We start from the raw sequence: 11802 nt of genomic DNA on the forward strand, positions 1-11802 counted from the left end.
TATCCAAATACTAATTATGTAATTTATTCCAAAGCTAAATGGGTGTCATTATAACTAAAAGCCAATTTTTTAGAATGAATTTAACTCAGCTGCTTTCATCAGTTCACATTTATTTTATTTCATAGTGTACAATAATAATATTAATAGATTGACTTGGGCAAAATTTGCCGTTGTTTTGTTAAGTAGAATATTTTTTCATGCCATTCTGGAGTCACCATTATTGAACAGAAGCGATACTGTCTGATAATCTTCTTTCTCTTCTTGCACACACTATCACAAAAAGTGGCCCGACCACGGGAGTTCGAATGCACACCAAAGAGTCACTTTGGATATTTCTCAGATCAACGATCTTTGCAATTAAAAATTTTAATGTAACAGGCAAAATTAATTATGACTTAAACGCAAAATAAATTATAACATGATTAAAATCTTTTAGTACGTTTTGAAGCAGAATTTCAAGAATTCAGGAAGGTAAAAAGATTCTCATTCTAAAAAGTGCTCTTGAAAAGTTGGAGGCTGTGGTCCCTACTAGATATAAATCCCTTCGCCAAATGTTAGTAACTCATTTCTGCTTTCTAACACGCAACACGCATAGACACGATTTGTTGGAGTGAAATCCACCTCGAAGGGCAACATGCCATCAAAATCATGTATAGACGACTAATACATATTAAAATATAGAATATTTAACATTATATGCACGGTTATTCATTATTATGCTTTACTGCATCTCTTCAGAGTATTCGGAAGAAAGCTTTATGTACCAAACGAGTCCGTCAAGTTGGATTACATAAAAAAGTTCATTCAGTTGAACAGCACTGAGTTTGGATCTTCATTGTCCATCTGCTTGATGTGTCTGAGAACATCTTTCTTTGTGATCACCCCGAGCAGGCGACTGGAATGATTAAAAATTCATCAGCCAAGAGGAAAACAAAACCACTTCAAAGACATTATGTATAATCAACGGGATACATAATTTCAAGTAGGCTGGTCAAAAAACAATTATGTTGGCATTTTTGTGTTAGGGAATGATTTTTCCTCTTAGAATATAGTCCATACATTAACGTAATGAAAACTTTTAATTTTACTTTCAAGCTAGGCTGCTTGAAATTCAGATCAGAAACACCCTATAAGGGAATAAGTGAATTGCAGAGGGGGTTTAATTTACCATCTCTTTCCCACCAAAAGAAAAGAATTAATTGGAAAGCTTGGGCAATAGTTTAATGCACGATGTGAAATCCAAATGTATTTTCAGCATTTTTAATTTATTATATTATATACACCTAAAAGGTCATACCAACTTCTATATTTCTTGGTTTGGCATTACAGGAGGGTAAGTTTATAAATTAATTACAACAGCATCAAGCCCTTTCCAGAAAATTAAATAAAATAAATATCACAAATTTCATGGAATAATAAGTTCAGTAATAAATCATTGTATTGTTCTTTAAATTACGCAAACCTTTCTGCTCTCACAATGCAAAAAAAAACGATAAATATTGGAGAAATTATTATTTCACTTACCCATTGTGGGTGACAAGCGTCTGTCTCAGGCCCAGCTTTCGGAACATGTCCACGACAGTCTCCATCGGTGTCTGGTCAGTCATGGTGATGGGCGCCATGTCGAGAATCTTCTTCAGAATCAGCGGCGCGGGCCGTCTCGCTCCCATGGACGATTCACCTCCATCTCCAGACGCGTTTGGACTGACAAACACCACTAAAGATTGGCCAGTGATGCCCTCGTTTAATCTCTTAGCGTTTGCTGCAATCATGTTAGAAGATGGTGGATAAGTAATGACAATGGAAGATTATTTATATAAATAAAAGTGAGCATAATTTTTCATTTGGCAGGGTGTGGCACAAGGGCGGACAATTGACACGGAGATTGGCCAGCGGATTTTCAGCCAATTAATTTATTCAATTTTAAATATAACACCGCTAACTAATTTGCATTTGAATAGAATACAAAGACAAATTGCCAAAATTTCTCATGACAGTATTAAATGAAATGAAAAGAGAAAGAAAAATTTTCACATAAAATCCAGTACTTTTTGGATAATTGGTAAACAGAGCCTAAACATTGAAAATATAGCAACAATTAAATATTCTTTGGTGAACATCAACCCAACTATAATAAAAAGAGACAATTCACTGTCTCTAAAACAATATTGTAGAACGGACTCAATTAAAAACAAAAAATTCGCACAGAATGCCAAAATTCACCAAATATATTAAAACATTTCATTTTAACAACACGGTTAACTACGTCCAATTCACATTATTTCAAATGATTGGTTAAATAAGAGTGAAAGCCATTTAAAAATTGGGGCAAAGTTGTATCCTGTTACCTATGGCAAGGTTGAGGTCTCTCCTCAAGACGAATCCCACTAGGTATTGGCTCTCTCTGCTAACGACCACTGGGAATCCATTGTGTTCCGTTTCTTTGAGCAAGGCCGCGACGTCGTCCACTGTCATTGAGTCTTGAGTTATTACACTAAGCGGTTCATTTCTCCTGAAATCATCAGAGATCCAGGTTTTACGTTTGAGTCAAACAAAACCACTAAAAATGATGAATACCTTTCAAAATCAGTATTAAAACTGAAAATTTTAATATAAAAAGTAATGCCCGTTTTTACTTGGGAAAAAGTGATACTACTTGCCGAAAGTCCGTTTCATTAAGGAGATCAAACACTTACTTTGGCTGCATGACATCAGCAGCGAGCGATGTGTGCTCAAACTCCTCCTTGCTGTCCAGGAAGGGGTATCCATTGAGGTTGATGTGGGCGTCGTAGATGCCCTGCCGGCCCAGGGCGTCACCAACCCACTTGCTGGCCATGGCTGCGGCCATCAGCGGCACGATGTACCGCACTCCGCCGGTCAACTCGAACATGATCACCACCAAGGACACTATCAAGAGCCAAGTTAAAGAATAGGGTCAACAGGTTGGGAAGTGATGAGTCACCTGTCATTCTGGTAACACCGCCCAGCACGGCTGCTGCTCCGACCATGGCGTACAGGCCAGGCGTGATGCAGTTGTCCCCAGTCGAGCACTCGCCGCTGAACACCCAGATGTGCGGGTAGTTGTACGCCAACTGCTCCATCCCGATGCCGACAAATCTGGCGATACGTTAAACGCACAATAAATTAAATGAGTGTAATAGAAAAAAAGGCTATTCTAAACTACAATCAAGGAAAGTCTAAGAATTTGACGTTTTAGTTTTTGGTGAAACCATCAATGAATTTTGGTAGCCTTTCCTGATGTGAACCAAGGACAGTGGTGTAAATTGTTTGATTTGATGATTTTAGCGATACTTTAGATTTGAAGAAAACGGCCCAAAATTTCAAAATTTAAAATGTGCTGTTTTTGCTCAATTTAGCTAAATTTGGATTTGTAGAACTGTTCAATGAAACAAATCAATCAGTGGGTAATTTTTCATGCTTGGGAAAATTTAAAAATTTCCCAAAAATGTTAGTTTTGAGCTTCAATTGTTTATCGTAGAGCAACACACTCTGAAAGCTGATAAAGCAATACTTTCTTTCATAATTTATCATATCGGCAATATAAGTCAATTGAAAATATAAAACAAATCTTTGCTACGCATGTGGGAGACAAATATCATAATATACCTCCTTCCTAAAATAATCATAGCAATTAACATAATTTTTCTTCAGCAACGAGGACAGAGTACATGCCAGTTAGAAAAAATTAATTAAGTGAGATGCTGAACAATGGAAAAGATTTAAAATTTCCTCTATATTGGTATAAAATCTACTACATCCTTTTCTGATATATCGCTCCTAATTTAAAGTATCAGCTCAAAGTTTATCACCACTAAAAAATTAATTCAAATTAACTCGAAAGTTATGAAGGATATCAATACCTTCCAACAATGGCGCCAAGGCACAGCGAAGGGATGAAGAGCCCGCAGGGAACCTTGATGCCAAAGGTGAAAATGGTGCCAACCAGCTTGAAGATGAGCGCCAAACTGAGCAGCCAGAGAGCGTTGTACACACCAGGGCCAGCGGCAGCAGTTTCAATTGCCGAGTTGACGTCGGTGAAGTTCCTGTTGTAGTCGCACAAGGGATCCGAGTTGGCAACACCACACTGGCTGAACAGCAGGTAGATAAGTTGGCTGGTGCTCATGCGCGTGTACGGATTGGGGTAGGCGATGACAGCGGTAACCAGAGACACGATCAGCACCTCAGACACGGGGTACTGGCCGAGGCGGGACACCTTGCGGTAGCGGCACCACCAAAGGTTCGCCTTGATGAAAATGGTGGCGATGACTCCACCAATTACGCCCAGACCTGAAACAAGAACCCCGTTAAATGATAGCAAGAAGCGTAATTTTCAGATCACCAACCGATGAATGGTACTAGTTCGAAAAAGATCCAGTCTTTGCTGTACTCGACGTAGAAGAGTACAGAGTGCTCATTGCCGAACGGGTTGATTGAGCGGAGGATGAATGCTGCCACAAGAGCGCAGAAAAAGGATCGCCACAGAGTTTTCAGGGGAAAGTAGTAGCTGACCTAGAATTAGAAAAAATATTTGTTTTTGAAACGTCGTAAAGAAGGTTTGTGATGAGACACTAAAATTATTCTCAAGGCAAATTATAAAAGATATAAAAGAGGTGTAAATAAGTAAAATTATTAAGAAACACGAGCAGGAAAATTAAGTGTAAAAATGTAATGCAAGAAAGACAAGACGATTACACTATTTGTGTTATTCTCATGAAAATAAATAATATATTAAATTAAAGATACAAAATTATGATATTTTAAATCAAAACCTGGCATTTTATTATATCTTATTTGATATAAGTGTTGTTGTGTAACTAAATTTACAATTTAACCAATTTAGGCAATTTTATCATAAGCCCCTCATTTTAAGTTTCAAACAAGACTTTTTCCCGCTGATTTTTTTTAATTTTGTATTTTTGGTATTTTTCAATTTTATTTGTCATGATTTTGACATATTGATTTGCCTTTAGACCTTTAAGTTTTAAAAGACCAGTGACTAGTTTGTTACCTCTTCCAAGCTGAAGAGGACTCCACCGATGGGTGCACCAAAAGCCACCGAAACTCCAGCCGCAGCTGCTGCTGACAAGATTTCCCTTTTTTTGGCCTCATTCCTGCCGTATTTTGGAAACAAGTAGGAGAGAATGTTGCCTATACAGCAGGCGATGTGCACCATGGGGCCCTCTTTACCCAAATTGAGTCCAGCGGAAACAGACAACATGATGCCCACCGACTTGATTATCAAAGTCCACTTCCCAAGGTAACCTCTGATGATGAAACCACTCAAGATCGTTTTGATCTGAAATTGTTATTGCTTTTAGATAAGTCTATTTGATTAATCCAAATCTCTTACCTCAGGAATACCTGAGCCACAAGCGTAAGGTGCGAACATTCTCACCAGGCATGCCGCGAGGGCGGCGAAGAGCAATGCCCATAAAACGTAGAGGAGGTATGATAAAACGTATGGACCAGAGCCTTCTCTTGAAAGACCAAAAACTTCGGGCCACGTGAGCCACTGGAACACAATGGATTGAACATAATTACTTTTTTGGCAGATCCACATCACAATTTCCCACAATATCTAAAACTTTGTTGCATTACTTGAACATTCTTACAAACATAAAGACATGGATTTTTTAAAATACTGCCAGTTTAGGTTAATAACGATCAAATGAAACCAAGATTGCGAAAATTATTAAAACGGAATTTTCAAATGTAATCAGAATCAAATTTCACAGTACCTGACTGCATGAGCCCACTTCAAAGTCGGTCTCGTTCGACGACCAGCAGCATTGCTCCTGGTTAAGCCAGAAGGCTTGCGGACAAATTCCGTACTTGAGGTCGGTCATCCAGCTTGCGCCGATATCGATGACTCCGGCCACCGCACCAGTGAACAGACCAACCAGCAGGACGCAGACCCAGCCTGACCAAGCGTCGTGCGCGCCTCGGATGAGGTCACATATTGAGTTTTGTTTTTTCTTGATGATGTATCGGTGTCGCATTCGGTCTCGGGCGATGTCCCGCTGCCAGTCAATTGTGTGGAAATCCTCATACTGGCCGATGCCCGGGATCTCATCACTCTCGGTTGTTACTAAAAGAGGCACAAAACACAATTATAATGTTTTAAGCACTATTTGAAAAATTAAAAAAATTAATTTGGAAAATAAAAGGAAATATTCACTTAGCCTCAGGAGGCTGTACATTCTGGTGTGCGGCATTTTTTCGTTCTGATTGTGAGGGAATTCGTTTCACACTCACACAGCACGCCCAAATATTTATTTCAACATATTTATTTGAAAAACAACTCATTTTATCAACAAAAAATCCAACATGCTTTCTTCAGTGCTGACGATAGTTTTAAAGCTATTGCTAAATTTCTACTTACTGTGAGAGGCCGCCGCCAATTCTTCCTCCAGCATGGCTCTTTCTGAGACGGTGCCAGTGGTGGTGATGTCGATCATGTCATCATCACTACTCAGGGAGTTGAGACGGTCCGGGTGTCCGTTTTGGGACCCCTGAAAATAAAAATTTGCGCATTTTCACAAATTGATTGAGTCATTCAAAATTTAAAGGGCAAAAAACTATAACGCTTTGTACCAGCTGGTGATACGGAACTTTGATCTTCATTATTTACTCAAAGTTCATTTTTGTTGGGGCGAAACCCTTGTCTGAAATGACACAAAGCGTGACTAAAAAATGGTGGCTGACTAGCCACTTATTGAGAAGTTCACACTATCTTATCTTATTCCCTCAGACATTGGCTTGTAAACTCACTCTTAAGTCGTAAACGAAACAAACAATTTTTCTTACAACTTCACACATTTTGTGCGCTTTTTAAAGGGAAAGTGTAGAATGCTGTTTAAAAATGTTGAACGATAAACGCCGGCTATGCTTTCATTATTCGTACGTCTTGTTAGACCACATTCACAAACAACCTGTAAGCAGTATGAATAATTTAACGACAAAAATTTAATAGCAATAATTGTCCACAGTGTGATGCAATGAAAAATTCGCAGAAAAATTTCCGCGCAATACAATTTGCGACCCTTTATATAATGGGTTCCACATCAGATGTGTTTCCAACAATACCGGGATGTCAGGGCGGTACAGAGGAGCTTTTAAAATTGACAGGGGTGAAACAGGCATAAGGGTGGAGAGGGTTGGAGGAACAGTGACCTTGCGGTGGTACACGGCGGTGGCGATTTTGCTGCTAGAAGCAGACGTGGGTGGAGGTGGGCCTCTGCAGGTCCCACCGTGGGCCTGATCACGCGGCTCGAACAGTATCTGGGGCGCTCAGGGTCGTCAGGGTGACAGCTCGAGTACGACCAGATCATTCATAGCTAAACGTCACCATCACATGACTCACAAAACACACCTAGCGTGGCGCCAACGCGGCGGACTGTTTGAAAGTTTGCGCAGACACAGTAATGCGAGAGAAGCTGTACAACTATTACTGTCTGCGTTTGAATAAGTAGTCGGAAAATCAATATTGCTTCGATTTCTTGAGCAAATTTTGCATATTTCAAGAGTGCATATAAGGCGGCATAAAATTCTCGCTTAAAATTAAAAGAACTCTGCCTCTAATTTTTATTGTAATGGCCACAACCAGCATTTTATGCCAATTGTAATCTAGCTTTTAGAGGTTTTATTTCTCAGCTTATTATTATGATCCCGCATCGCCTCTGCTGTGTAATTATTATTTCTAAGAGCTGGATTTAAAAGATAATTCAAATTCAAACCCCCACAATCAATAATTAATAAGAAAGTTTTTTCCATTCGTGAGGGTAAAAAAGTAAAGGCTCTAAAATCTATTTTAAATTTTAGCTTTTAACAGAAATAATTCGATTTTCGTTAAATCAACAGCAATTGATCTCAAAATTTCGCTATAGCTAGTGAGAAGACGATATGAAAGCAAAAGAAGATTACTTTGGAGACGAGAGGTTTTCAAATTGCAAAGCTATAATTAACAAAAGAATTGCAAAAAAATCTTAAGCAATTAATTTTTTTAGAATATACTTTTTTAAAGCTATATAGCAGGCGTAGCAAATGAAATGATGTTAAAATATGCTTGTTTGAAAAAATAAAAGCCAGCGCTGAAAAATGAAGTTAAGAAAATGCAACGGTTTTTTTAGATGAAATTCACTATTGCTTCTAAATTAATTATTTTCAAACTTGAATGTCTATGTCCGTCATTACTATTCAAATTGGGCCATCAGCACATGAGGATCGAGACGAGTCGCCCCCTTTCAAGTAATCTGAAACCCTTTGGGACACAGACTTCCAAGAACACATCATGGCAGTCCTTGAGCGGTGAATTTAACACGAATGCTTGTCTCCGCAGCGCCGCGCCAAGCATGCAGAACGTCTCGTATTTTAATTTTAATCGCCTTGCTGGAGAATTAATGAACGCATCGCATAATCCTTCATAGCAACTCACCGGCAGCTTGTGGTCGGATAGCGCTTGGTACGACGGGTTGCTGAATTGGGGTGCCCTGTCACCCCGCAGAGGGTCGCTCTCCATCTCCTCCGTAGCCAGCCGGGAGTCTGCCAGACAAATTAAAAAAATCAAATAATGTACTGTTGATTCAATAGTTAAAATAGCACAACAAATACTGATTTTGTGATGAAATTTATTAACATCAAATGATTTAACACTGTTTTCTTTCATTATGGCTTGTTTTGGTTAGTGAAAATTCTAGAACTAGAGCGTTGAGAATTCTTGTAACCACAATATATGTTTGTGTGCGACAAAGTTGCAGCCTTGCTTTTATACCGTTTTTTTAGCAGTTTAACTTTCTTTTTAGATGTTGGTATGATACTTGCGTGTGCATTTCAAAGATTAACTACTACTGATGGCTGTCACACAGCAATGTATGCAGCCGTAAACTTATGCACGTGATATAAATAGAAATACATTGAACGCAGGGGTTATAATAGGCTGAAATTGTAAACCGCAAAGATGATTAATGTATTAATAACAATCATGCACCCGGTAGGTGAGTGCATCTGCACAAACTGTAATAGCCACTGGAAGAAAAATTCATATCTTTTCCATTCTTTCCTGTGCTTGCTGGTTATGTTACAAAAAAATTGTAGTTTTTTCTGGATTGTTCCATTTATCAGATCATTTTATCGTGTTGAGATTGAGAATGCTTTCCCTAAAAATGTAAATTTTCCGAGTCAGTAATTAATAAAAAAAAATAATTGGTGCATCAAACAGTTACACTAGTAAGGTATATTTCTTTAGTGTGAAAACATTTTTGAGATGAATGAAGCATAGTACACAATAGTTCATTCGTTGATTTTCTTAGAATCAAATATTTAATATTTTAATCAGTATAAAGCATTTTTATTTTAGAAATTGTAACGAAATATTTAATGCGGATCATGCCAGAAGCAACGCCATTACACAGTGCCAGCCAGTGCGATACACATCATGTCATAGCATTCAATTTTAGAACGTAAGTTCTTCGACATCGCAATTATTATGCAGACGTGCAAGATGATGAAATTAATGCTTCTTAATCGGTTCATCTCTATCGAGATGAGCGACCCCCTGATAGTGATCGAACAACTCCCGAAAAATCCGTGTAACAATAACATCGCGAACGAATAACATGGGCGCACGGGCCTCATTGGAAGTAGCCCAGTCCAAAAAAGGACCAGCTCCTGTTACTGCCCCCACACCAGGGTCTCTTTATTGAAACGCTGGACGTTCGCTCCGTGAAATTTATTCACGCATGCTGAAAAGGTGCAATCCAATAATTTAGGGAGTGGGTCTCCCAAATCCGAATGGATTCGTCATTGCAATGCAAGAGAGACCAACGTACAGCTTGGTTAAAGCGTATCAGATATTTTTTTTCCCTCTTATCCTTCCGCTCAAGAGTAAAAATACTTTTGCACAACAGGCTGAGGGAGTAAGAGACTCAGCATACTTGATATTGAATTTATTATTTTCGCAGCGCACACGGCACACAACGAATAACGCACATACAGTATTATACATAAATATAAGTTCATTACGTTAGCCCACTATAAACCTAAGATGTACAGGTGGAATAGAATTTTGGTCGTTTAAGGGCAGAGTATGGCGTTGGAATTATTTATTTATTTAAGTCTCCATCATTAGCCATTTAGCATGAATAATTAAATTGAGTCTTAAACACAACCAAATAATATGCTTGATGTATTAAATTTTAAGAGAAACAAAAAAGCGTGATAGAGGCTTATTGTTTCTAACGGCAATCCAATTATTTTGTTAATGTCAATAAGGATTAATGATTAATTAGCTAATATATTTAAAAAAACAGGACCAACCACATAAATTATGTGAACAAATATGTTAAAAGCGCAAACATGCAGTTTTATCTGCACACCATGCACTTACATTGGTACTGATAACCTGCATCTCCTGAAGAAACATCTGTGAATGTTTAAATTATATTTATCAAAATAAATATCAATAGGAATAAGGAAAAAAATAAATTAAAACAAAACTATTAAAAAGGGTCACATGGTAAAAGTGCAAATTGATCACATGATGAAGTACATAGTGCAGTTTTATCCCTTTTAACGACTTGAAAAAACTGGGTTCGTTTAGAAAATTTAATGAATTTGTCACTATCAATCATGTTAATTGTAAGACAGGTACAATTAAAGACACAAAGAGAGCAATGAGATCCAAATAAAAATATTTTTAATTTTATTAATAGGTTTGGAAAATTGCAATTTTAAATTACTTCTTACAAAGCCTTTGGCGCAAGAAATTGGTAAAAAATGTTGATCTTACACGGTAAAAACCAATGAGTGAGCTATGTAAGAAACTTTAACCTTAAGAATATATTACAACTTATTTTAACTTATTATACACATATATTTGATTTTGAAGATAATTATATAAATCCCAAACAAAATAGTAAGTAGTATGTAAATTATATTATGACATTGCTCTCGCTGCGAATAATATTATCCTGCGATGTAGATTGAAAAATACTGCAGTTTGTTTGGTGGTTATAGGGCTGAAGAAATGTGTGTTTTTGTAAACTAAACTCAAGAGTGATAAGATGCGTGCGGAGTTAAAAACAAAACACCAAGCTGCTGTCTCATGCAATATCGAAATAATTGGCAGGAAGGACAGTCTGAACAATCATCCAAATTGGAAATATAGTCTTACCAGCCCACCACTTGTCACCGTCACTCGGCATTATTTCCAGCCCGCATGCGATAATGTGGGCAAAAACTTTCCCGTCAACACGCTAAATTTTTTACACAGCGCAGCCGTGAATAAAAAATGTAAAACCCTTCCGGCAGATGAATCTCGTCGACCCTGGCGACTCTCACCGTTGTTGATTAATTTGAAGACGTTCATCCTGATGGTGAACGCACAGCCATCAGATGATCAAAGGAGGTCCGAACTCACTGTATTAATTTCGCATCATTTCGCCCAATTGCTCCCAAACAAACACTCGTACACGCCGATTGTGACTCGTTTCCACTCCAACCTCCAACTCGCAAACAAACACACAGCACGAGCACGTGACGTTTTGGCCGTCACTCCTGGGATGGAGGGGAGAAAAGCTGTGACGCTATAATAAGCGCACGATAATTCGCGACGTGCCCTGGCAGTGCCTCATGACCAACAAAACCTGTTTGCCGAAATTATATTAATTTCTTTTTCTTACTCTTCGAACTCGATCTTGAACGTTTTTTACACTTTCTGAACTTTCACGACTTTCATGCTGTTGTGGTAAAGACAGGAAGTTGCAAAAATAAAGTATTATCATG

General features: G+C 38.1%; 1 protein-coding gene across 6 annotated transcripts; it reads right to left on the reverse strand.

Annotated features, from left to right (window-relative positions):
- Positions 1–93: 93 nt before the first annotated feature.
- ClC-c (chloride channel protein 3) lies at positions 94–11520 on the reverse strand. Of its 6 annotated transcripts, XM_065492748.1 has the most exons (15): positions 11359–11507; positions 11192–11273; positions 10406–10441; positions 8456–8562; positions 6404–6533; positions 5760–6109; positions 5372–5533; positions 5030–5317; positions 4365–4530; positions 3882–4308; positions 2963–3117; positions 2697–2907; positions 2349–2512; positions 1525–1762; positions 94–895 (listed from the first exon to the last, which is right to left on the reverse strand). In XM_065492748.1, the coding sequence occupies exons 2-15, from the start codon at positions 11220–11222 to the stop codon at positions 805–807; spliced, it is 2556 nt and encodes an 851-aa protein (XP_065348820.1). In that variant the 5' UTR covers positions 11223–11273; positions 11359–11507; the 3' UTR covers positions 94–804. The 6 variants fall into 6 exon arrangements, with proteins under 6 accessions (XP_065348820.1, XP_065348822.1, XP_065348823.1 ...); XM_065492750.1 differs by lacking the exon at positions 11192–11273 and having other exon boundaries at positions 11359–11516; XM_065492751.1 differs by lacking the exon at positions 10406–10441.
- Between the last annotated feature and the right edge of the window lie 282 nt (positions 11521–11802).

The sequence above is a fragment of the Cloeon dipterum genome, chromosome X (assembly GCF_949628265.1).
Source record: "Cloeon dipterum chromosome X, ieCloDipt1.1, whole genome shotgun sequence".
Classification (NCBI taxonomy): domain Eukaryota; kingdom Metazoa; phylum Arthropoda; class Insecta; order Ephemeroptera; family Baetidae; genus Cloeon; species Cloeon dipterum.